Source organism: Podarcis cretensis (assembly GCF_951804945.1).
Source record: "Podarcis cretensis genome assembly, chromosome: 3".
Lineage (NCBI taxonomy): Eukaryota > Metazoa > Chordata > Lepidosauria > Squamata > Lacertidae > Podarcis > Podarcis cretensis.
In genome coordinates, this window is record NC_137172.1 from 57,855,793 (window position 1) to 57,882,424 (window position 26,632).

Here is a 26,632-nt window from a genome sequence, read left to right on the forward strand (position 1 = left end):
TTTTTAATTTAGTGACTAACGATTCTACTGTTTGTTGCTTATTATGAACAGGATGGACCTTAATCTTTGGACTGTCCAAGTATCATGTGATTTAGAAAGCTGTAGAGGGAGCATATGTTGTATTTCAAACAAAAAGTTTATTTAATGGCTTGTAAACAATAGGTTTAAAAATTATAATGTGTAGCTTGGCTTATTGAAGCTGAATTATAAATGTGAAAGACCAAAAGCTCCCCCCTCCCGTTCCATAAACAGACTTCCTGTTTGACTGGGCTCTGCTAACTTTCATGAAGCCAGTGTGAATTACATCACTTGATGATATGGACACAAGTATCCAGGAAAAGAAAATATTTTCTTTCTGTTTTGAGAGGTAGGAAGGGAAATGTCACCATAATTCTGCAGTACATCTATACCTCAGGACACCCCTACCCTCAGTAGTACAAAGAAATGAAGTGTCACTTTATATTATCTTAATAGCACTGCAAGACCTGCCAGACTTAATGACTACAGTATATATTTGTGCCTTGATCATCTTTCAAATGCTACACTCCTTTCCAGAAGTAGGCTGCCAATGGCAGGAGTGCCTTATCTTTGCAGACCCATGCTAATTGAGAGTACATGCCACTGAATTTAATTGAGCTTACTTCTGAGTAAACATGTACAGGATCACACTGCACTTTCTTAGTCAGAGTTAAATCACACCGAACTCAATCTGATTTCTGATGAAATATCATGGTTAGGATTAGGGAATAGGAGTACATCACACACACACACACACACACACCCCTCATGCAATATCAGAGCTGTGTATAGCAATATAAAATCATCATGAAACATTAAAAGCACTATTGAACCTTCTGCAACTTTAAGCCCACGTGGAGAACCTGCTGCACTCCAGAAGTTGTTGGACTCTGACTCCTATAATCCCCATAGCCAACAACTTCTAGAGGGCCACAGGTCCCCTATTCCTGTTGTTAACGATCTGCTCAATTTTTTTGTTTTCATTTCCATACAGCTAGTGCATAGCCTTCTCCCTCCCCTCCTTATGAAAGCTCATTCCACAATAAACTAACTACTCAGTCAGTTTGTCACAATACTTTTTGTATTGCCATTATAACCAGATATTTCTGGTTCTCAGAAATTTGTCTTAATGTTTTAGAGGCATGTTGAGAATGCAGGCAAGTTCCAGTATTGCATGACAGTAGGAAGTGAATCTTATATAGTATTTGTGTGTGTTTATATGTGGAAGTTGAAGCTGTTATCATGACTAAAGGTATGTATATGTAAAGTATGTCCAAGGGAAAGCAAGATAAGTTCTAATGCCCTGATTTTATAACTTGGCAGTCCCAGAATGAGAAGGCATAAGGTCATCTCCTCACAATGCAATGCCAATGTTTATGTTGATGATTTGACCTTAGAACTGGCTCTGGCCATGATTCCAGGTAAACACATCTGCACAGTGTGAGCAGTGAGCAGAACAACATTTGTAGACGAAGCAATTGCACCAGTGATCTACTGTACAATGTGGCAGATCACATTGTAGATCGCTCGTGGTGTTTTTTGGCTGTTTGGGATTTAAAAAAAGACTTGTACAATCCTAAACTAGGATTTCCTGTAGTAACTGCTTACTGTATGCTATCCAAGTAGAGTTCAAATTTTAGAGAGTAAAGTAGACTATCTCAACCCCACTTGTCAGGCATAGAATTATGCCTTTAGGTGTGGTGGTGCAAGTCCTTATTTGTCCTTCTGCAGTTAAAAGCAGATGAAGAGGAATGGGTTGCCTAGGATCACACATTGATATCATTAATTAGATGCATTTGTATGGAAAACATGTCATGTTATTCGGGAATCATTATCTTTGAAGACCTTCCCACATTTGTCGTTATCGTGTCATGCAGACCTCTCCTCTTTTTTTAAAAAAAAATAATATTTATTACTTTTAAAGCTTACAAAAAAGAAAAAAGAGAAAGAAAAGAAAAAAGAAAAAAAATACAATACAATATATAAACAATACAAAACACAACCTTAACACAATAAACTAAACAATACAAAACAAAAACAATCTAAAAACATACATCATACCTTTTCCATATTCTATCTTTCATTCCCTTGTTTCATCGATCTCCTCTCACCTCCCTCTTTGTATTCCACTTCCATTAATTGTTTCAGCAATTCCTTTCCATCTTTCTCTATTTTCTATCATATAAATGTCTTAACATATTTTTAATCTTATTTCCATTAAAATTAATATACTTATTTAAGCTTAACCCCTTATAGCATTTCTACTAAGGCCATAAAATTTCATTCCAACATTTTTCTATCACTCATTAATTTTACAATATTTCTATATATAGACTTTAAGTTTTCCAATCTTCTTCCACCATCTCCTCTCCCCGGTCTCGGACTCTGCCAGTCACTTCCGTCAACTCCATACAGTCCATCAACCTGGAGATCTTATGTCCGAGGCTCTTAACTCTTTTCCAAGTCCCTTCTGCAGGTCTTCTTCATATTCTTTGATGCTATAGAGCAGATCTCGGGGAAGCTCCGACCTATCAATACTTTTGTTCCTTCTAGACAGGTCAGCCAAATTTCCATGGTTGAAGCTAACGTCCATGAAGTATTTCAGAACATATTTCAAAATTCCTCCAAATCCAAAGGCCCCCAGGACTCCAGTCTCCTCCTGACCCAGGTCCATGTCCCAAAAGTCTGACTTATGCAGACCTCTCCTCTATCTCCTTGTGGTGTTTTGTAAGGAGGGCTCATAAATGAGCAGTAAAAGTGGTTGTGTGAGCTAGGAGCATCTGTGTGAACACTCTACATGCAATAACAACAGCTTCCAGGATGATGACAGTACTTTAACAACATTGACAACCACAAGTGACACAATTGCTTCCTCTATACATTTCCACCTCCCCTCACCCTATAAATACAGGGTTGGCCTTGGATGAATACATGATGTGAACAGGCCCTAAAACACTTCAGTTTCCATACAATTGATCTTTTATGTTAAAAAAAAGAAAGATGCAGCAATAACTTTATGGCAATTTGATCTCGAGTCATATGTCAGCTTTTTGGGAAGAAAGTAACTGAAACTGGATTCTTAGGGGCACAATTAATTATTTCTTAATGAAGGTACAAAAAGCAAGTTTTAAAAGGCAAAAGGCACACATGATGCAATATGAATGACATGTAAGTGTTTGATGAGATTGCAATAAATTTGAAAGAAGTGAACCCCAGTTATGTATTTATTTCAGGGAACCTCAGCTATTTGACTACTCATACTTCATTCTCAGCTGTCCATCTTGCATGTTTATTTTTCAGTGTAAAAACAACTATCTTTTGAATCATACCAACAAGTGTGTTGTTGCTGTTTTTAAAAAAGACAAGAATGCAGTCTTATTATTCTGTGGTAATTCTGCTGAATGTCTAAGATTTCTGAAGTGGGCATACTGTTAATGTTGTCTCCTCTTCTGCTAATGCTCTTTCTCTGCCCATCTGTTGCAGCTTAATTTCCCTTTGTTTAGACAAGTCTAGTTTTCCACCCTACACAAAGAAGTGTAACATTTACCACAAATACAATATAGCTTGGAGTCTCACTTTACGTTTAGAAAGATAATTTAATTGGATATCTGTTGCTTAAAGACTTACCACACTTGAGTAATAAAGCTGTTAAAAATGGTATTCAATAGTTTGTGTAAACAAGCTATTCTAATGTAAACAAAATAAGCAGTAGATGTGAATTTTAATTTATATTCAAAATCTGTAGAGTGTTTCCTAATACTGGTTCTAATATATTTTCTCCATATAACTTGAAAGAACTAATACATGGTAATCCCTTTGACACTGAGAGTTTAAAAAAATAATAATTTTGCATGCATTAAAATAAAACCAATTTAATTCATATTTTAATCAGATAATGAAAGTTACATTTATGTATTTCAACAATTAATATACTACTTAGCTCTTATGTATTAGGATATAGCTTGCATAAATGCAGCATACCATTCTATTATCCCATATTTATCAAATTATGTCAGCATTGTCATCTTTGCATCTTGTCATCCAATGATCTGGTGTTTAGACCATTTTATTGATACATAAAATGAATATCAAGCATGCACTAACCGATAAAAGCTCTAGTCTTTAAGGTCTTGCAATAATTATTGTAATGGTTGTTGTGACAGCGTAACACAGCTGTCCCTTTGAAATGTTGCTTGTACACATGATCCTAGTCAGGGTATGTGTTCTACAGGTGTATCCATCCTTCCAGTCTAGAAAATAGTGTAAAGTCATGTTTTATACTTGCAGAGCTCTATACACTGCCTGAATGGAAGACCACCAGTCGGATATCAGAGGCAGTAAAGTTTCTGAATACCAGTTGCTGGAAAGTGCAGAAGCGGAAAGGACTCTTGTTCTCTGGTCCTGCTTGTTGGCTTCCCACAAGCATCTGGATGAATGCTGTGAGAACAGGATGCTGGGCTAGATGGTCATTGGCCTGATCCAGCAGTCCCTTCTTACGCTCCGATGTTTTTTAATGAACCATATATAAGGCATGCTGAGCTTGTTTGGAAAAAGAGCAAAGAGTGGGTAGATGTGAATGAATGCATAGCTCCGTAATAGTGAGAAGCATCCCTAGTTTCATGAAATTTCCCTTTTATCACAGGCTTCCTCTTCCACATATTCCTTTTCTAATGGCTTTGTCTGTTTTGTCTATAGCCTGCCTAGTGGCCTCCACTTACAACAAAGCACTTCCCGACTCTTTCAGCGAAGCGAAGCTGCCAATCCTTGGGGATGCATGACTGTTAAATGTACCTTATTTCAGAACATTCTGGTTCAATAGACTAAATGTATTTATATCTATAAGGATCTCAACAGTCATTATAATTTCTGCTAACCTACACTTCTTAAAAGGAAGTACACACTGCACACAGACTAGCACTTTTCAATAAAATACCACTTCATCGCATCAATCTTTGGCCACATTTAGAAAATCATAAACAGATATGCACAAGTCAATTGCCTCTGCATGCAGCCCCTTGGTGAAACTTATGTTTAAACCAGGAAGTCTCTAATTAACCATAGTTTCTGTCTTGTCTGAATTGGGAAACTATGGTTGCCACCTTCAGAACAAGCCAAGATATATATCCTGGCTTCTTCTAAAGCTGGTAACCGTAGAACCAAAAGACTCGTGTGTATCTTGATTTAATAATCTGAGATACGATCATCTGAACAGGGCCATCTGAACTGGGCCATTGCATCTTTCATTTCATTTCTCCTTCCACCAGGGATGCCATACAAGAGCCATTTTGTTGTGCATCAGTTTGCCACAGATAGGTGAAACATTTGCTGGTCAGAGCTTGCATGCCTATCGAGACAAATGACAGAAAGGACCTCAGTGTGATGAGAAGAAGAAAGAAGTTTAATGGAACAAAAAAATGGATTATTGTATCAAACCTTGACTACATATAGTGTGTGCTGTGTATCTAAATATGAAAAGGCAATTTTTTTTTCAGGGAATCTGTTTGAAATCTGGCCATAGGGTATGTCCTTAACCTTTGAATGTCAAGGTTCATTTCATAACAGCTCTCTTATAAGTGAGAGGGAACAAATTTTCTCCTTTTTTAAGGATGGATAAATAAATATACCACAATAAGAGGTGCTCCTGTTATAGCAACAGTATAAACAGCTCTATGCTAAGCTTGTTAAATGTATTTTGAATCCCATGATACCTAGCATTCATGGTTGATAATAATCTGTGCTATAATAAATGAGTGGCTTGATTCACTTACAGTCTTTAATCAATGCTGCTGGTGTGTGTGTGTGTGTGTGTGTGTGTGTGTGTGTGTACTTCCTGATTTTTAAATAACAGAAGAACACTTAAAATTTGCCGCACTGAAAAGTAAGATGATATTAAGAGAGTAAATAAACCCTATGCCTTCAAGCATAAATGATTGCCTGTGGGACTCAAGGAAAATACTTCTGGCATTATCCTACTACTAGTACACTGTCCTACTACACCACAATATTTTCCCCAATGTGCAGTTACAACTACACTGTTGCTGCAAAGATAAAACATAGGTAAAACAGAATAAACTGCTGAATATAAGTACAGTGCAAAAATCTGGTGAGGAAACGAAGAAGTCTAGGCGGTGGCACAAACAATTAATAAAGCCATGTAATTTGAAGACAAGCCTTTTTCAGGCTGAAATTGTATATGCAGTTTCCTGTGAGTATGCTCCTTTGAACTCAGTGGATTTAGTTTTAAGTAAGACTATATAAAATTGTACTGTCAGTGTAAGTATGTTGCTATTTTTAAATGTTTGAGTACATGTTTCATTAGAATGTGTTGAGTGTATAGATACTTTATGCCCCATTTGGTTTTTCAAATTTATCCCTTTTTTGAAGAGAATGCAGAGACAGATGCTGTTCTCTGGCATATGAGGACAGGAAATGTTTGGAGGTGTTGGAGAAAGAGAAATCTGGGATGGAGCTGTGTGATCTGACAATTCTGGTCCATTGTGTTCTGAGGGCCACATTCTGTATTTCTGCCTCACTTGCCCCTTTGCTGCAGTGTTCAAAACGGAGATATGAAAGCTAGGAGCTATATGGCACCTTAAACATAGGTTATGAGCACTGCAACAGAATGTCTAGGTGCGCTTTTTAAATAACAAGAATACAAAACTGAAAATGAATGAGCTGCAGCTAAGATCTTACTCATTTTTCACATGGTCTAGTGCTCATCTGAAGGCTAGAAAAAAACAAAACAAAAACCAAAGCCATCCATCCCCTGCCCGCCCCCCTAATATTTTTATGAGGGTCTCTTCTCCAGTCCTAAGACAGTGGCTGGAAGTGGGGAGGCAGAAAAAGGTCCTCCTTTCACTCCAGCAGTGGCAGTTTTAATCTGAAATCTTAGGGGCAGTACTGCTCCCAAAGCTCAGAAACTGCTCACATTAATATTAATATACCCCGCCCATCTGGCTGGGTTTCCCTAGTCACTCTGGGCAGCTCCCAGCAGAATTTTAAACAGAATAAAACTTCAAACATTAAAAACTTCCCTAAACAGGGATGCCTTCAGATGTCAGATAGTTGTTTATTTCCTTGACACCTGATGGGAGGGCATTCCACAGGGCGGGTGCCACCACTGAGAAGGCCCTCTGCCTGGTTCCCTGTAACCTCAGTTCTCGCAGTGAGGGAACCACCAGAAGTCCCTCGGCGCTGGACCTCAGTGTCCGGGCTGGACGATGGGGGTGGAGAAGTTCCTTCAAGTACACTGGGCCAAGGCCGTTTAGGGCTTTAAAGGTCAGCACCAACACTTTGAATTGTGCTCGGAAACGTACTGGGAGCCAATGTAGGTCTTTTAGGACCAGCGTTATGTGGTCTCAGCGGCAACACCCAGTCACCAGTCTAGCTGCCACATTCTGGATTAGTTGCAGTTTCTGGGTCACCTTCAAAGGTAGCCCCACGTAGAGCGCATTGCAGTAATCCAAGCAGGAAATACAGTGGTACCTCAGTTTAAGAACAGCCCTGTTTATGAACTATTTGGTATATGAACTCCGCAAAACCGGAAGTAGTGTTCCGGTTAACAAACTTTACCTCGGTCTACGAACCGAAGCCAAACGGTAGAAGGGCACCAGCTGTGGGAGGCCTCATTAGGGAAAGCACACCTCAGTTTAAGAACGTCTTAGCTATCTCTTTCCATACTTGCTCCTCTCAGTCCTGCCTATCCTTTTTACTTACTGTGGCCTTTTGTGAGATAGGCTTCTATATTATTTTCTTCCACCATCAGCAGGTAGTTATTTATTTTTATACACTCCAGCTAGTCCTTCTTTCTGTCTTGGCTGTGAGAAGAGGTAGCATTCTGAGTAAATACTGTGCACCCACAATGGTTGCTTAACTACAGAGAGTGTAGTTAACTACAGAGAGTGTAGTGTTGTGTTCTGAAACCATCGAAGCATGGCACTCACTCCTTTCAAAGGAAACTGTCCATTAACTAGGTTGAAAGATATGTGTATAGATATATACCACAATCCTGAAGATGCACATTGTTACTCTACACAAAAGGCTTGTGCCAGCCAGCATAATTATTGTGGAATTATTGTGTTGCCATCTCCAATGCAGTTATAAATGGTTAATCCAGCATGTCAGGAATATAGATTTGTACAAAGCTGAATCCATGGTAGATGAAATGCCCATAAGATGGTCTGCATGAACTCATGTTTTCCCCATTCCTTCTTTGCCACCTAAGCCATTTCCCAGCCACATAGTCTTGTCTTTTATGTGGCAATGCTGCTGTACTGAAGATTGAAGGTGAAACCAGCAGCAGCCCACAATTTTTAGTGTTCCTCTGATGCGGCAGCCCTTGTGCTACTTTTCCAATGCAGTGGCTCATAGAATTAGGTCATTAGTCACCTGGGACAGCTAAGGCACCCAGATTTTTGAATGTATTAGCTAGTGACAGTATAATGAAGTATTTTTATACCAAGACTGTGTTCTCTGAAGCCCACTTTTGCATTTTTCTGTCTTTTCAGACTTCAGGTCTCCTGAAAGAGAGCATTCCTAAAGCACCGCCGTTTCTGAGAGCTGCACTTGTATTGACTGAAGAGCTGCAGTGACTTAGTAAGGCATGCCGTGCTACAACTCATGATGTTTTGCAAAAAGAAGTAATCAAAATCTTACATCTTAAAGTGGAAAAACAGAAGACATTTTGCTACACAGTAACAATGGCCACCTCAAGACTAGCAGCAAGAACACCTCGTGATATTGCTGGTGTGATGCAGAGACTCCAAGGTAAGCAACTTGACAGAGAACAGCTGAGCTTTGCTATATTAACTTCTTCAGATGTTACTGAAGTCTAGTGGAACACAGTGTGCCTGTGTGTTAGGCTCTTGAAAGCATAAAGCAACACCACAGGGACATTTTGGACAAGTCCTGTTGAGATGTATGGGATATGTGCTGTTGGATTCATTTATGTCCAGAACAAATTACTTTTATTGCCACTTCCTAACAATAAAATGCTTATGATAATAACGTTTCTGGTCCTGTATAGCTAAAGGTATTTAAAAGCATATGAAAATGTATACAGTGGTCTATTGACCCAGGCACTGCTCTCTAATCAGCCACTCCATGCACCTCTTGTGAAACTACCCTTTACCCATCAATTTGCTCATGTACAAGTGGCAATAGCCATCTTTGTATACAGATGGAAAGTAACACTGGGGGGGGGGGGACTGAGATAACTTGGCTCATTTCAGTATGGGCAAAGGCTGGGTTTTGGGTTGAAGTAGCCTTGGTTACTCTAATGGATGACCTTAGCCAGGGAGAGTGTGCTATTTTTGCTGACCTCATGGTGGCTTTTGATACCACCGGACATGGTACCTTATTGGACTGACTGTGGGTTGGGGGGTTGGACGCATTGTATTGTGGTGGCTCTGCTGCTTTCTGTAGGACTGGTTTCAGAATGTGGCATTTGGGGACTGTGGCTTGGCCCCGTGGTGGTTCTGCTGTGGAGTCCCACAGGGTTTCATCCTGTCTTCTCTGGTTGCTTTATGTCTGTATGAAGTTGCTGGGAGAAGCCATCAGGGGATTTGGTGTGTGGTGTTATCAATATGCAGACAAGGCCAATGTCTGTTTCTCCTTGTCATCTGTATCTGGAGAAGCTGTGCAGGCCCTGGACCAATGTCTGAACATGATGGAATAGATGAGAATCAATAGAATGAAGCTGAATAACAGCAAGATGCTGATCATGTGGGCTGGTGGTTTCCAGATACTGGAATTAGGTACATGACTTGCTCTGAAAAAAACAGTCTAGGGATACTCCTTGATCTAGGATTGTATTGTTCCTGGAGCACAAATAGCTTTAGCGGCAAGTAGTGCCTCTCTCAAGCTTCAGCTGGTTCACCAACTCTGGCTGCTCCTGGATAGGGACATCTTGGCCACTGTGACCCATACACTGATAACCTTCCATGTTTAATACCATAATGTATGTGGAGGATTGTTCAGAAGCTGTTGCTAGTGAAAAATGCAGCAGCTAGATAGCTGAGAACTTCAGCTCCTCAGAATTATCTTACACCAATACTGAGAGGATTGTACAGACTGCCAATTTGCTACCAAGCCAGATTCAAGGTACAGTGGTACCTCGCAAGACGAATGCCTTGTAAGACGAAAAACTCGCAAGACAAAAGAGTTTTTCGTTTTTTGAGTTGCTTCGCAAGACGAATTTCCCTATGGGCTTGCTTCGCAAGACGAAAACGTCTTGCAAGTTTGTTTCCTTTTTCTTAAAACCGTGCATTCAGGGGGTGCAGTTGTGACTTGACTTCGAGGAGCAACTCATAGCATGCGGTGTGGTAGCCTTTTTGAGGTTTTTGAAGACTTTGGTGATTTTTGAAGCTTTTCCAAAATCCGTGCTTCGCAAGACGAAAAAATCGCAAGATGAAAAAACTCGCAGAACAAATTAATTTCATCTTGCGAAGTACCACTGTACTAGTAATAACTTATAAAATTGTAAAAAAATGTGAGAACTTATATATTTGAAGCATCATCTCCCTCTGTGTCCATCTACCTTTGTGTTAAAAGCAGCAGCTAAAGCTCTCCTAGTTGATCCACATTCAATGGAAATATGGCATGTGGCAACTAAGAAAAGGGCCCTGTGAGGCAATCCAAATTATGGAATGCTCTTTCCCTTGAAGTATAATTGGCAGTAAGGCTGAGTTTCTGGTGCCAACTTCAGATGACTTATTCCAGTAGGGCTTTATGGGGGGGGGGGGGTTGATATTGTTTTTGCTACTGGTTTCACTGTGGTTTTATCTGCTCCTTTTCATCTGCTTATTTGACTACTGTAGTTGGGACTTGTTTCATTTTAATTTACAGTATTTAATCTACCCCACCCCGGGATCACTCTCTAAAAAAGAATCCATTAAAATATTTTTGGTAAATAAAATAGATTGTACATACTGTATGCTAATTAGTTCATAGAAGAGGAAAGGTGACTGTTTTATTCATGAAGAAAAGAGCTATCATTTTTGACAGCAGCATGATGTGCTTAATTGAGATGTCTTCTATTGTTTGCCATGTTGCTGCTCATAGTTGTAGTTATTTTAATTATGCAATTGTGTAATTTTAGTGTTTGGTTTTATTGTCTTTTGTATTACTGTTTGGTAAGCGGCTTTGTTTTTAAATAGAATATAAATGTTAGATGATTTAAAGTGAAAAAGTAAATGAAAACCATAGCAAAAAAACCCAAATCTTATTCCATCTGAAACCACATTGACCACCACCAGGACATTTGCTGCCTGGCCATTCACAGTGGCAGCGGTGGGAAATGATGGTGAGGCAGGCAGAACAAACTGATTGGGCCCAATGCCAATGCTCAGACTCGCCTCACTTTCAAGAATGCCCCATTTCAGGGCTGTGCCAGGTTCTGCTTGTGGGGATATACCTGTGGGAGATTTGCTGAGCTGGCAGAAGTAAGTGGAAGGACACCAACCCCCCTCCCAGCCTGCTTTAAAGCAGATTTGGATTGCAGTTGAATTCAACTAAACAAACTAAATCAGATTCCAGTCATTGGGATGGGGGGATAATCTCATGTCTCTGGTTATAGGGTGGAACACATGGAAAATACTCTGTTCAATTGTGCTAAGGCAGTTCCATCAGCACAAGGATTTGCACAGTGGAACCTTCTCCCTCTCTGCTCCCTCCACATCCCCCCTAAATCTGTTCTGGGAGTTTCCCCAACCCTCTGGTACAGATTTGGGAAGGTGCCAGGCCATATGGGCAGAAGAGAGGAGAGAAGTCCCCTTGCAGAAGCTGAATATTTTTGTGTTGAGAGAACATATTAGTAGAATACTACCTAAAGCTAATGTAGGGTATAATAAATATAGATATCTCATCTAGCAATGGGCCCAAAGCTTGAAAAGCTAGCTCAAAACTGGCCAGTTGGCTACATTGGCTTAAGATCAGGCAATTAATATATGTGCATTTGTATCTAAGGCTCAGTTAGAGCTTGCTTGTCATTGGAACAATACTGCATTCAGCTTGTCTTGCTTCCAGCCCCACTATCACTTGGAGCTCTCCTTGGTACTAACCACTTCCCTGTTTTTACCTGTATTATCTTAAACCTGACCTCTGCTTTTTTTCTCACCACATTTCTTGAACTTTCCCCTTGCTGGTCATCAGGTAACCTTTTACTGCACCTAACAGTGTTTATCAGAACCTGAGTTGTGTTAGCTGAGTTGCCTTTCTGAATTTTTATGTGGGTCCTCAATATGGACTTATCAGTATTTTACATCCCTAGAATTATGGCTCCATTGTGCTCCACTTGGATAGACCTCTTATCCTATCAGTAACTTTTGCTTGAAGCATTACATAAGTGCATTTTCAGTTTTCATCATTATTTTGGAAATTTCTCAAGCTGCTGATGACTCATTTATATAACTGATGATGCTTGAGAAGAAGGGAGGGTGGGGAAGGCAATAAACTGGCACATGGACATTTATGTTAGTGCACCCACAGTTTTCTAACCTGTTCGCTCATTTTCTTGCTCTAAAATAAAGAGGGTTTCCTTTGTATTGTCAGCATCTAGTTTTTGCTGCAAGATCAAACAGGAGTTAAATAAATATTTCACCTCTGCCGAGCTTGAGCACAGTTCTTTTTTTAGGCTGTGGTCCTGCATTATGGATGAGCAGACAATCTGCAGTGCAGACTCTTTCTGGCCTTTATGAATTAAGAGTTTCAGCTCTAGTAGATGTCAGACATAAGTGATGAGGGAATTATAAATATCCCTGTAGACTTGAAAATGCTATGTCAGGTCTGCACAATTTGTACCCTATCAGCCCAGACACAAGCCACTAATTATGTATCATGACCTGCAATTTTGCCATCCCTGGCAGGACTCTGGATAAAACAGATCTGCCCAACCTACATGGTTGTTTTAACATGCCCATTCTAGTGTTATAATCATATCTGCTTAAATTTGCAAAGTAAATTCAGTTATCTGTACTATTAACTCCTGCTGGTTTCACAGCAAAAAAGATGCTGTCTGTAGATTTGGTACTCTGCTCTATTCATGGTATAGGTCATCTACCAAGACAACCAAAGATGTTTCTTCCCATCTTCAGCTGGTGCAGAATTCAGCGGCCAGGTTGTTCACTGGGGCAAGGCAGTTTGAGCATATTATTCTGATCCTGGCCCAACTGCACCGGCTGCCAATTAGTTTCAGGGCACAATTAAAAGTTCTAGTTTTTACCTATAAAGCCTTAAATGGCTCATGACTGCAATACATCAGGGGTCACTTCTCTCCAGATGAACCTACCCAGACCCTGTGAGCATCATCTGAGGCCCTTCTTCATGTGTCTCCTTCAGAAAAGGTCTAGAGAGTGGGAAGACGAGAACGGGCCTTTTCTGCAGTGGCTCCCATTTGTGGAAAGCTCAAAAATTGAAACATGTTAGTTCATTTTATGTGTCACATTTGCCCATTGTTCTTCCTTAAAGGATCTTGGGGAAGTAGACATAGGTCATCCTATTTAATGTTCACTATAGCCTAGTAATGGGAAGCTATGGGCTGAGACTGCAGTTCTTTAAGAATATAGTTCATGCCTACTTTGTCCCTGAAGCAGCCACCAGCTCAAGAATCACATGGCTCAATATCACATGACCAAAGTTTTCACATTCATTTCAGAACAATCATTGTTTTCCGCGTAATTCCAAAACAGAATGGGTGACTGTCTCAAGTGCCATATAGAGAATTCTCAACAGAACAGAAAGGTAATGGAGAAGAGGTAGAAATAGTGGCAGGATCTTATGTGCACTTTGTCTGATATAGAAAATATTTGTGAATAAGGGCTTAGATGGATTTTGGCGCAACCCAATAGTTTCCATCATTATGACTCCTTCCAGATGTTCTACATCTAGGTTAGGGAAGAATGTACTAAATAAACAACTATATCAGCATTCTTTTTTCTGTTATCAATTTTTCCACCACACACCTGCACCTTGAGAAACAATGAAGCCAAACCTGAGTTATAGGAATCATAGCAAAGTAGACAGATTGAGATCATTCATCCCCTAAGAGCAGTTCTTATCTGGGCAGCTAAAGAATACATGATTGTCCCTGCTAGGGCACTGTGAGCCCATTGTTTCAAATAAAGCATTTCAAATCTAAATTTAAGATACTTTTATGCATGGCCCACTTCCCAAAGAAGTGAAAACTCTAGGGGCGGGGTGTAACTAGGGTCTATTTTCTTTGGAATCAGATCACAGGAGGCTTACTGGTGTTTTGTTACACACATACACACACCCTTATATAGGTGGAGCATAGGTGAAGATGCCACTTAACTCAAATAGATGTCCCAAATTCACTCTCTCCATCAGATATTTAAGGGAACCACTTGCAGCACAGATCCTTACAGTGAGCAACTTGGCCTTCTGTGTCCTTGTATTAGTTTCAACTCAGTTTGTCTCTCTACTCCAATTATTCAAACTTCTCTCTTAGCACATTCTGCAGCTGGGAGGAGGAAGGGGGTACAGTCAGTTCTCTTCCCAAAAGTCTCTTCTTTCAGAAGACTCCAGCTAGAGGGCATAGCAAGGTAAGGTGCTAGGTGGGTCTGCTAAACCACTAAGACAATCTCTTAGACAGTCCTGCTAGTCATTCTGGTTTGGCTGGTTTCACAGACCCTACCATTAGACTCCACAAGTATCACAGGCAGGTGTGGTTGGTGAGAGAAGCAGAACTCCACACTCCTGGCAGCAGAGATGCTGTTGGTTATTGAGTGAAGAAGTGGAGGGACAAGGCAGCAGGGAGAGCCTTGTTGTGCAGCTGCATTGGTGGGAACACCAAATTGGCTCCACCAATGCGTCCACGCGGTGCCAACTTCCCTGCTGTTTCCCCCCTCTTCCTCCTGGGAAGCAGTAGTGGCTGTGTTGCTTGAAGGCCAGGTGCATAGCAACACCTCTCATCACCAAATGCTCCTGATCACAGGCTCAGAAGGGATGTTGGAGTCATCTAGTTCAACCACCAATCTCAGAACAGCGTGAAACAATACTTTGTTTCATTTTTTGAGTTTTGAAGAATTAGGCCAGGTTTTTCTTTTTTCAATATCTGCTAGCAGTGCTTAGTACTTCCTACATTTCAATTTGCTTTTAGCTCTGACACACAAGTTTTTTAAAAAATATATTCTTTATTTAAAATAAAAAGAATTATAGGACAAAAGAAGGAGAAAGGGGGGACTTACAAGATTGTTATGCTTATCTTAAACTTATCCTAAACAATAAAAAAAAAATTAGTTCAGTGTCACCTTAGAGACCAACTAAGTGTATACAGTGTATACACAGTGCATACAGTATATCTGAAGAAGTGTGCATGCACACGAAAGCTTATACCTAGAACAAACTTAGTTGGTCTCTAAGGTACTACTGGACTATTTTTTATTTTTTTTATTTTGAACATGTCAGACCAACTCGGCTACCTACCTTATCCTAAACAGTGATACAAGTGTTAAAATACTATGACCAAGTTGAATCCAGCTTGGATTTGCTCTTCTGCATGGAGGTGAGAAAAAAGCCATTGTCATGCATTATATAACATACAGCAAACAGATGTCATATGTGTATCATTCCGCCTCGCATGCATTAACATTGTGGTTATTGCCAAGTTGGGGGGAAATTGCATGTTTCATAATATGCAATAAAAAAATTTTTTTTGCATTTTTACTTTGGTACTTCTACCACTTATGCTCATCCACATTTGTACTTATAGTTCTGATTTACAGAGAGCTGGACCTATCAGTCTTGACTGAGTGCTGCAAAGGTTAGAGGTGTTACTAAAATATAGTAAGAGAGAGAGAAGTATTTGCATGTCTTACAATAATAAATAATACCTAGCACTTACTGTGTACAAAACTTTCCATTTTCAAAGTGTTTGTTTTGAAAATTGAAAGTTCTGCATAAACTTTTGTTAAACGTGGGTAGGAAATAAAATACTTCAAATTACAAGAAGTTCTAACAAAAGCATATTAGAAAAAAATGATTTGCTAAATATTTCTGTGAAGTATTCCTTCTCTCGAAGAAGGTTTTTGTTGCAGTTGCCTTAAGCATGTACAGTATGTGCTTTCTTTAATAAATATCATCTATACCTATTGCCTAGGCAAATTAACCAACAGCAATATTTGAAATAAAATCATTAGACAGCTGAGAGGCAAAGCTGATCTGAGCCAAAGCAACCAATAAATGAAAAACTAAATATGCACTACTGAGTCCGTGGAAGTTGGCAACTGAATTCTAATATGTGCATATACATTTTGAACCTTGATTTGCATGTTTCCTCTTTAAAAATCCAGGCCAACGGACATGGGCTTATTTCTTATTTATCCTCTCAACAATTCTTTGTGGCAGATTATATTGAAAGGCAGTTATTTGCACCAAGCCTCTAAAAAAACTTCATGGCTGAATAATTTCAACTCACCCCTGTGTGTGTGGTGTTTGGGTGGTCCAAATACAACTCCATCACTCTTAGAGCTTACCTTGACTAAGATATTGACAGACAGGGAAATGATGTATCTGATGAGCTCAGAGGTTGTGGTTCGAGGACCCGACCCCCGCGAAGTAAAATGAAGACACAGGGACACGTGATATAAGGTTAATGGGCTAGAAAAGGCCACAACTTTATTGATTACAGCAATGAAAAGGTATTGGCTTAGGCATTGGATCGCGAAACAAGTGGGTTTATTCACCAGGGGTTCATCACCTGTTGATGCTAATCCAACTATAGGCTCACCCCTGATGTCACCGAGGGTCGTGCCATGGCCTCCCGCCAAGCAGGCTTCGGACGGAATACACGACCGCCAGATTCCATTAACGGAATACCCCTAGAAATTGAAGGCATAGGCGATGGCCACACCTAGCACTTCGACACACCACAACACATTATTCCAATGCCTAACCTACCCACCAATACCACCAAAAAGTTGTGACGATTGCTACGAGGTAGGCGAAAAAACAAAAAAGCCTAATGCCAAATGGAAAAACTCCTACCAGGCCCCCCGGGCAACCGGGGTGACCAACCTAAGGTCCATAGCAAGGCCAATGACCTAAGCCCTAACTCAAAGGGAGTGGAGGGTGGGTGACTCGCCCAGGACGACAAAGAGAAATGAGGCCGGGGGGGAGGCTGGCACTGCAGCATAAAGGCTGCTGGACACGCCCCCCATGGCACCTGGTTGGACAGCCACCGGGGGGGGCGTGAGTGCCAGCCAGGTGAGCTGGAGGCAGGGGGCAACGCCCCCTGCTAGGAGCGGTGCTCGGGCTCCCGTCCACAACCACTCCCCTCTCTTTCAGGGAGGAGAGTCTTTGGCACTAAACTTCCATATAAAACTCTGCTTGCCTCGCTTCTGCCACTGAAGATGAGAAAAGATCATGGAGTAAATTTTAAGATGGAAGTTACTTTAAAAAAACACAGTTGATCTTATTTAGAAGTTGCATACAGTGGAATCTGAGATGACACAATGAAAAGCAGAACGGAACTCAGAAAACTGGACTGTAATTGAATAAAGAGCATTGGAAGTAACACTTGTAAGTGTAACCTGTTATTCAGGAAAGAGTTGAAAAGGAGCAAATATGAATCATTTCTCACTGAGTAATTGAAAATGACTCTTGGAATGGAATTTTAAGACAAATCAAGATGGATAGACCATCACAAACCTCACAAAAGTAAACCAGAATAGCGTAACAGTGAAATTTCTGTACTTAGAGAACAAAGAAGAGATTTTAAGGAATAATATTAGGAGACTTGTATGAAGGCAGGAAGGTTTTCTGTGCATCAAGATTTTATCTTAAGAAGCTGCTTATAGAATCCGCAGGAGGTTGTACTTTTAAAATATTGTCGTGAAGGAGGATCAGACACAATTTCTGATGTTAATTAAAATGGGACTCAGAATCAGGGCAAATTATGATGGGATTAATAAGAATGAAGAAACTCCTGTTGCTGTAAAAGAAGCACGTAATTGACTACAAGTCGCAAGTAGCATGATCTAAATCTGGGCAAACAAAAACCATATCAGCCACAAGCTTTGTTCAGATTTAATATCCAAACCATAACCTGGCCATTGTGAATGAGTTCTGTACATGTGTGCTCCACACATTGTTCTCTCTTTACCTCCTATTACCATATACTTTGATTACTTCACTTTGTTCCTGATTTGCTAAATCATGGTTGGCCTTCATTACCAGAAATATTTTTGCAACCATATTTTTATTGATTCCAGTGTCATGGCAAACTGATTTGTTTGAAGCAGGAAGTCAGGATGGAAATTAGAACATCACCCTTTCCTCCTCTTACAAACCATTTTTGTTATTTTATATTAATGAATATTTGAATTTCTCCAACAACAGTCACAGCTTAGTAAGACAGTGGTGGGAAACATTTCTAATTGTCAGCTTTTAAACATATGCAGCTGCAACCTACTATATATTTTGAACTTTTCTCTAAAATTCTGTTGAATGCTGTACAGTATCTAGATATTAGCTAACAACTTAAATTTAAAAATGCATACAATTTGCAAGAGAACCTGCATTAAATTACCTGAGTGAAAGAGTGGCTAATTCTGATGTCACACTGTGTAAATCAAGAATGTCATACCTTTGGAACTGTAAGACATACAAGACCAGAGAAAAAAGGCAGTTGGAAAACCCATGCAGAGTAAGAGGTTTATACTGCCAAAATCAATTCATCACAGAGTTTCCTTGGGGTTGATTTCACACCATGAGTAACTTGTGGCAAAGGCGTAAGCTATAAAATGAACAGTAAGTTGTCAGAACGGAAAGGTATTCTCAGAAGACTATGAAAATAATTGTTATAATAATCTCATTGCCAGGTGCTTCGAAGTTTCCCAGCAGAACTCCCATGTTTAAAAATGGATCTAGAGTAGAGGTCTCCAAAGCTCTGCTTGCATTACATCAGAAAGAATTCTTTAAAATTGGAAACACTTGTACTTTTCCAAGGCAATAACCCAGAGGGGCTTGGAAAAATTCCCCCACCAACCTCCACCATCCCCAGACACTCCTCTTGCCAACCCCAAATCACACCCTTTCTTCCTTTCACTTATTTGTGAGCAGCAGTGGAAGTGGCAAAAGTGATGTGAAGGGAGAGGAGACAAGGTCTTTGTGGCACTGCCACACCAGGGGATCATGGGAGAAGTACTTCTCATGAAGGCTGCTGAAGAGAGCATCACAGTGCATTGCAGAGCAATAGATTAAGAAGGGAAGAGATAATCTGCTTCCTCCTTCTGTCCTACATGCCTCTGCTGTTGCTCCCACTGCTGCCATTTATTAGATAAGTTAGGGGAAATGAAGTATGTGAGGAGGCTGGCAATTCAGGGCATTTTGGAACAGCAAGGGTGGGCAAGGGGGAAGCTGGAAATTCTTCTCCAACTCATATTTTGATCCAATTTGAAAATGGCTTCTAAGAGGTGCTTTAGTTCATATCTGAGTTTGGCTCAGAATGACTTTGCTGGCATCTCTAATTTAGAAGATGGATCCAAAGCTATAGACCACATGAACAATGCTGTCCCCCTTTAGAATACCTACTTCCACTCCTATTTTCTAAATAAGCAGCACAAGGTTTATGGGATGGGGAATGTTTGTAGCAATGAGACTCTTGATGCTTCAGCCAACATTTTGGGAACATCAGCAAACAATGGACATCTCTCCAATGTTGGACCTGGAGTCATAAACATAGCTGCTGCTGTGTTAAGAAGTTTTCAATGCTAATTACACTTTATAGAGAAGGCAGAGTAATCTAAACTGTAGGAAGCCAGCATCATTTATACTGGTGTAACCTACCCCTATTCTAAACTCCATTCAGGAGTGGGTTACTGCCAGCTGAACCAGCCCAAGCCTGGCAGAGCAAGAATAAGACTTTAAAATTGATTTTGACTTATATCACCCATTTTACCAACATATGATGGGTTACTAGATCATATGACAGAGTTTGGAATAGAGGCCCACTCCTTCTTGAGGAGTTACCCCAGCCTTTGTTCATCCCAGTGGATCTTGGGTTTGGAATGCACCTTTAGTTTCCTTTCACTGAATAAACTTTCTAGCTCATTACAACCTCACCACCCCCTTTACTGTTAAACAACACAAGGCTTCCAGTAGTAAACCATTTTTCTTCATTCTGTTGGTGTTCAGTTGTGCAAATGTCATAACAACAATTGCCATCATCGTCATTCTGCAATTTGGAAAAGGCTGCAATCCTAATTACAATTTCCAGGAAGTAAGAACTTCAGCCACGGGGTAAGAAGACAGTGCCTTACAGATTGTGAACTGGTTTGAAGACATGAAAGTATTAACTGGTGCTATTTTGAAAGCACAGAGCTTAGTTCTTTGCACAGTATGATAGCTTGAAGTGCCACCTCTTTCCTCAAATACTTTTGACATCCACAGATTATCAGATGCCATGGAGAAGCAGTAGGGAACTGACATTTCCAGTGAGAATTGTGTAAACTTCCAGGGGTATTTCTTTGACCAGTGTCAGAAGCACAATGCTGAGCTGAATGGGACTGTTCATGTATGCTGCGTGGTATTTTTTCTTTAGTTAAAGAACTGCTAGACAAGCAGCATTTCATAGCAAGAAGGAGAAAACAGTCTAAATGTTCTGGGGTCTAGCAGACAATAAAAGAATACTTAGATTTGCATTCTGACATTATTTCACTAACAGGATATTGTATGTCTCTTCCTATTTGACTCTCTTTAGCCTTCCCAGACATTAAATAACTTAACAGCAGTTCAGAGTTCCTCTAAACAGAAGTAGACCATCCGTGGGTCTTGAGTTTCATTCTGGTGGTCCACAGCATGTCTGTAGATTTGTGGTTCAAGACAAGATGGCACAAGTTAGTCATCACCTCTGTACTATATTTTAAGTGTGTTCTCTTCTTCACTCTAATTTTAGACACTGTACTTAATGGTCTTACAGCAGTTCACCTCTTTAGATGGTAATGTGTGCTACTTTGGTTACTCTATTTGGGAGCCCTTCTGCTCATTCTGCTGAATGGGGCCCAGGAGCTCTGCCTCAAAGTCCTGAACAACACCATTGAGCCCTACAGAGCAGGCTTCAAAATAGTAGCTTTTGAAAAAATCACACAGACTTTAGAAGGTTTATTTGTTGACATTTTGTTTACTGATTTTTTGAAGATTTTCAGAGTAAAAAGCAAAATGTAGTGTACAGATGGAGGACCTGGTGATGGGTCATAGTTCATGATAGAGTACATGTTTTGTATGCAGAAGAACCCTGGTTCAGTCCCTGCCATCTTTGGGAAGCGCTAGAGAAGATCCATGTCTCAGATCACGGACAGCAATAGCTAGCTGGTCAATGGAGCCAATACTGAACTAAAATGACCAATAGTCTGGTCTTATCTAAGATAGCTTTCATAGCTATCTGGAGATAGTGGCCCTCCAGGTGTTGCTGGGCTTCAGCATCTCCAATCAGTAGCAATGCTGTTCAATAGACTAACTGGGGCTGAAGGAATTTGTCCAACAGCTTCTGGAGAGCCAGAGGTTCCCCATCCCTGTTGTAGTGTTTGGTTGACATTTTAATTTTTCACACTAAAATATGAGATAAGCATAGATATTTTGCTGCCAGTTCTGCAGAGATAAACAGTCGTCTTCATCCAAATAATGACGTGGATAATAAAACTCTGAAGCCAGAAAGAGGAAGAGGAAAAAGTTCATAGATGACAAACTTGAGATGGGAAATGCTTAATTTTTAGCAGTTGCATGGGTACCTTTAGTATGTTTATTTTCACAAAATCTCATGTATAAATTGAACTGTAAGCAGCATTCGCAAATCACAAAATCTCAGTATAAAGTATGGTGCAGTAGAAAATAATCTACTGCAGATGTGACATTTTATAATTCTGTTGCATACTTGAACATTGTGTGATGCCCAGCTGCTTTCTGAATTTCTCCCTTGCAGTAATTAGGCAGACTTGAAGTGGTTGGCTGCCACTAGAGCCAGCTATAAGTAGCTTTGGTGGTTGGTGGGGAGGAGGTTGGTATTGCTTGGTGAAAATATATATTGCATGTTATAAAATAATTCATTTGTGAGTAGACTCACAAATATATCTTGGCACTTGTATCATGCAGGCCAGTGATTACATTCTCTACATTTATCATACCAGTAGACTATCAAAGCTTTGAAGAACACAAGAAATAATTAATGGAAATAAACCGCGATTGCCTTAAACTTTAAAATCTATTTATGTTTTGCAACTCTCACTCAAAATTGATATTTAACTCCAGTAATCAAAGAGAGATATATTATAATCTAACTGTATTCATGTAAATTGCTGTGTTCTAGCAAATACATTAAATATTATAGCCACATAGCCACACAAGAGGGAATTCTGTTATCATCCTGGTAAGAAACAAGTGTCACTATATTAATGCTGGAATGAATAAACTATATTATCTTATGTATTAACCACTTCAGGTTGTGATAAGCTCATAGCCCACTATACTTACTAGAGCATAAAATTAAAGGAATACTATATTATTTCATTTTTGAGTGGTAATTATGCCTACTATAAGGTTTGCAAGGGTCTGTAGAGTAATGGAAAAATCAAAATGGTCCTGGCTCTTTTGAATAGATACAGATTATGAAACGTTACTGCCTTTTCCATCAGTAAAAGGCACTAACATACTAAACTGAAAATCCAGAATACATATAATTCCTTTCTGTGAATGGGGTAAATTGGGCTGAAGTTCAATAATAAAATGTAGATTGATTTTATCTTTATTAATATGATTTATTACATTTCTGTTCCACCCTTCAGCTGAGAATCACAGGGCAGTTCACAATATAACACAAGAATGCATGACATAGTAACAAACAAAAACAATTACTGTACCCCCACATTTTTTGGGAAATAATGTGTTGTATCTTTTTAGAAATGTGTGCATCTGCTTTTCTTCAAAATGCAAAGTTCAGGTAAAAAATTATTGTGAGAAAGCTCAACTGTCATGAATATGTTTTCCTGTTGCCATATCCTGCCCTCAAGGAACCAAGGGCAGCGTTAGCTCTAATGACAAAATGTTGTAGGGGTTAAAACTGGGGCAGGGACAGACCCCTGATAAGGCCTAACAGGGTTGGGCTTCCCTGCCTTGGGGATGTCCCCTCACCTACCTCTCTAGTAATAGGGTATCCCATGAAAGGGATCCATGAAGGAGTTGCTTCTGTCCATATGCCCAGGAGGGGGCCTGGATTTCAGGATCCCCCTATTTTATGTAAATCATAGGAATCCCCGCTGCCAGGTTAACCCTTGATGTCATTTCCAGCAAGTGGGCCAGAAATAAATGATTGCCCATTGCTTATGCCAGACCTCTTCATCTGTAGTCAAAAGTTGTGGCCTGATTTGATCCCATTCAATAGTGTGGCGCCTTTTATTAGGGACTCATCCAAGTGTGTGTGTGTGTGTGTGTGTGTGTGGAGTGTGCGGTCTGAGCCTGCAAGGACTAGTGGGGGTTGGGCTTCCCTGCCTCACCCTTTTGTTTTGTTTTGTTTTGTTTTGTTTTGTGTATATTGAGTAATAGCCTAGGGCCATGGCAGTCACATTTAACAAACATGTTGAGTAACAATAAAAGGTGTTCCAGCACTGTGTCTACCCCAATAATTCAGCTGTATACTCTGAACTGCAGCTAAATAAGCCAGGGAGGGACAATCCATCATGACAGCTTTATGTGAGAAGCTTATTGTCTCAAGACCACAAGTAGATTACTATTTTCATGTTCCTTATTTTACAAAATTGCAGGTGGTCTTAGTGGGTCTATAATCCTTCTTTAAAACACAGCCCGTTTCCAGTAGCTTTGAATCCCACACATTGTCTGCACAACAAGGAATGGGTAGAGGCAAGCAGTATGACTGCTGGAGAAAATGATATGAAGCTGAACTGCTTTCTGCATTAGACACTTCAGGTTTACATTGGCTCCTAGCTCCCTATACATAACAGAACATAAAATTAAATACTGTAATTTTTCTTCCCATTTTTCCAGAGGTAATTAATTATGCCTGCTATTAAATCTGACTACTCAGCAAGGAAATTTCCAGTAATGGAAAACCTAGAAGGTTTTTGTCTTGGATGTAATAACAGACATATTGTAAATCTGTAAAAGAAAAAAAATCACTAAAGTTTAACTAAGTAGTCAGCCAACATTTCCTAAGACTGCATTTTGTTGCACAATTGTTTGTTTCATGTTACAATAAAAGTTATTGTCTGTAAAATATACCACATCCAGGCCAAAAAGGGAAATCTGGAATGACTAAAATATGTAATTTCTATAACAGAACTGCATTGTGCTGAATGAAGTTCCAAAATGAAACCTGGGCTAATTTGGGGGAAAGTATGCATTATATGGGACGCGGGTGGCGCTGTGGGTAAAACCTCAGCGCCTAGGACTTGCCGATCGTCAGGTCGGCGGTTCGAATCCCCGCAGCGGGGTGCGCTCCCGTTGCTCGGTCCCAGCGCCTGCCAACCTAGCAGTTCGAAAGCACCCCCGGGTGCAAGTAGATAAATAGGGACCGCTTACTAGCGGGAAGGTAAACAGCGTTTCTGTGTGCTGCGCTGGCTCACCAGATGCAGCTTGTCACGCTGGCCACGTGACCCAGAAGTGTCTTCGGACAGCGCTGGCCCCCGGCCTCTTAAGCGAGATGGGCGTGTGACCCCAGAGTCGGACACGACTGGCCTGTACAGGCAGGGGTACCTTTACCTTTACTTTTATGCATTATATATTTCTATACCTTATGTCTATTAAGGCACTTGGAGTGTTTTACAGTTTATAATAATGGATTACAATCTAAGAAATACAATTTAAAAGAAATGGAGAGGGAAGAGGAAAATAAGCAAAATCAGGTACCAGCTGGAAGTCTCTGAGGAAAGAAGAGGAATGGCAGTTGGTCCCAAGTAGGTAGTTGACTCTGACATAGCCAGAAATAGCTACTCATAATGTACATGAATGTCTTTTTTTTTTCTAGGTACTAAATGAAGATATACAGTGACTTAGAGCAGAAATCGTATTACTCATGAGGGCCTTCTGCAGAAAGTTAGTTGTGAGAAAGTCGTTTGATATTACAGGAAAAAAGAAGAGAGCAGATGCAGGATAGCTCAAATGGAGCTGTCTATTTAATACAGAAGAATAGGCTTTTGTTAAAAACTTCAAGGCTCGAATCCTGCTCTGTGCTCTCAAGTGTGTTTCAGATTAGCTGATTTGCGTTTTTATTGCCATGTCGCCGAGTTGCCACCTAGATTACTGCAGTTGCTCACTTGACAGAAACATAGTGGATTTGGGGCAACAGGAATTATTCTTTCTAATGAACTCTTTCATTTATTTTATTGGTGTAAATATTGATATGATGCACTACTGATATGTGAGTAATGTGACATCACCAAATCAAAATTGCTTCCCAGGTTTTCTGGATGGGAGCTTAGGCAAGTGGGGAAAACCTCTGGAGTTTATTGTAGAGTTGGAAGGGACCACAAGGGCCATCTGGTCCAAGTGCCTGCAATGCAGGAATCTTTTGCCCAGTGTGCGGCTTGAGCCCCACCTTCAAAAATATCATGCTTTACCAACTGAGCTATCATTTTGCTTCAGAGTTTCAGCTGAATTTGGGAGTGGGGTGTGAGCTTTGGTGGGAGGAAGGTTGTAACTCCAAAATGAAGTGTAAGTGAAGGTGCAAATTAAGACTCCTTTGTCAGCCCCCTGCAACTCTCCTTTCCATTTTTTCCTTTTTCCTTTTTTGAGCTGTTGGCTTCAGTGGTGCAGTGTGGTGGCAGCAGTGGAGATCTGGCTGTTATGAATCATGCTGGGGAGGAAGAATAGTAGTAACCAGAGTTTCACAGCTGTGGGTACGCTACTGAAAATACATAAGAGGGGGAGAAATGTTTTTTGTCTCTAAAGAAGGAAAAAAGGAGGGGTGGGGTGGTGACTTGAAATCACTGGCCGATGCGGTGTATTGTACCCTTTGCATTATAAACACTTGGTTGAGTTAAACATTTATTTCCCCTACAACTATGTATGTTTTTATGGATCATCGTATTTTTTTAAAAAAAAAAATCATGGTGACTTACAAAACTATAAATGCCAGCCAAAAACTCAGCAAGAACTAAAACAATAAAATGAATAGGGGTGGAAATTCCAGTTACATGTGAAGCACAACTAAATTAGGCAGAATTCACAAATCTTTAAAATGTGGTTTGTTTGTATTAGAAGTGCTGTTTGGAATTGTAAGATACAACACATGTTTTACTCCCCCCCCCCTTTTAAAGTGAATTCGGCTTAAGGCACACTATAAAAACAATCTGACATCATTAACACTCACAGTGTAGGAGGTCTAATTGTTTTGTTTTACCAGGAACAGATGAAGTCATAGTCATGTTTCTGGTTTCCACAGCCCTCCACCCATCATCAGTGTTCCAAAAATGAAATCAGGGTAGAAAATATAACTGCCATGATAAATGGGTGTTTTAGACATGTTTTAGTGTATTTTTGGTGGAAGAAAGGGAGAGTGCCTTGTCAAATAATGATTACTTCTACTGTGACTTGTATGCATCTTCCTATAATATACCTGAAACATTAGCTCTTTTTGACAGATTGTGTTCTG

At 40.1% G+C, this 26,632-nt stretch overlaps 1 protein-coding gene across 13 annotated transcripts in view; it reads left to right on the top strand.

Annotated features, from left to right (window-relative positions):
- SYNE1 (spectrin repeat containing nuclear envelope protein 1) overlaps positions 1-26,632 on the top strand; it is a 296,053-nt gene that overhangs the window by 2,774 nt on the left and 266,647 nt on the right. For all 13 annotated transcript variants that reach the window (XM_079971464.1, XM_079971452.1, XM_079971451.1 and 10 more), the window contains exon 2: positions 8,526-8,784. In XM_079971464.1, coding sequence (XP_079827590.1) covers positions 8,718-8,784 — 67 coding nt within the window. In that variant the 5' untranslated portion in view covers positions 8,526-8,717. The remainder of the gene's footprint in view (positions 1-8,525; positions 8,785-26,632) is intronic.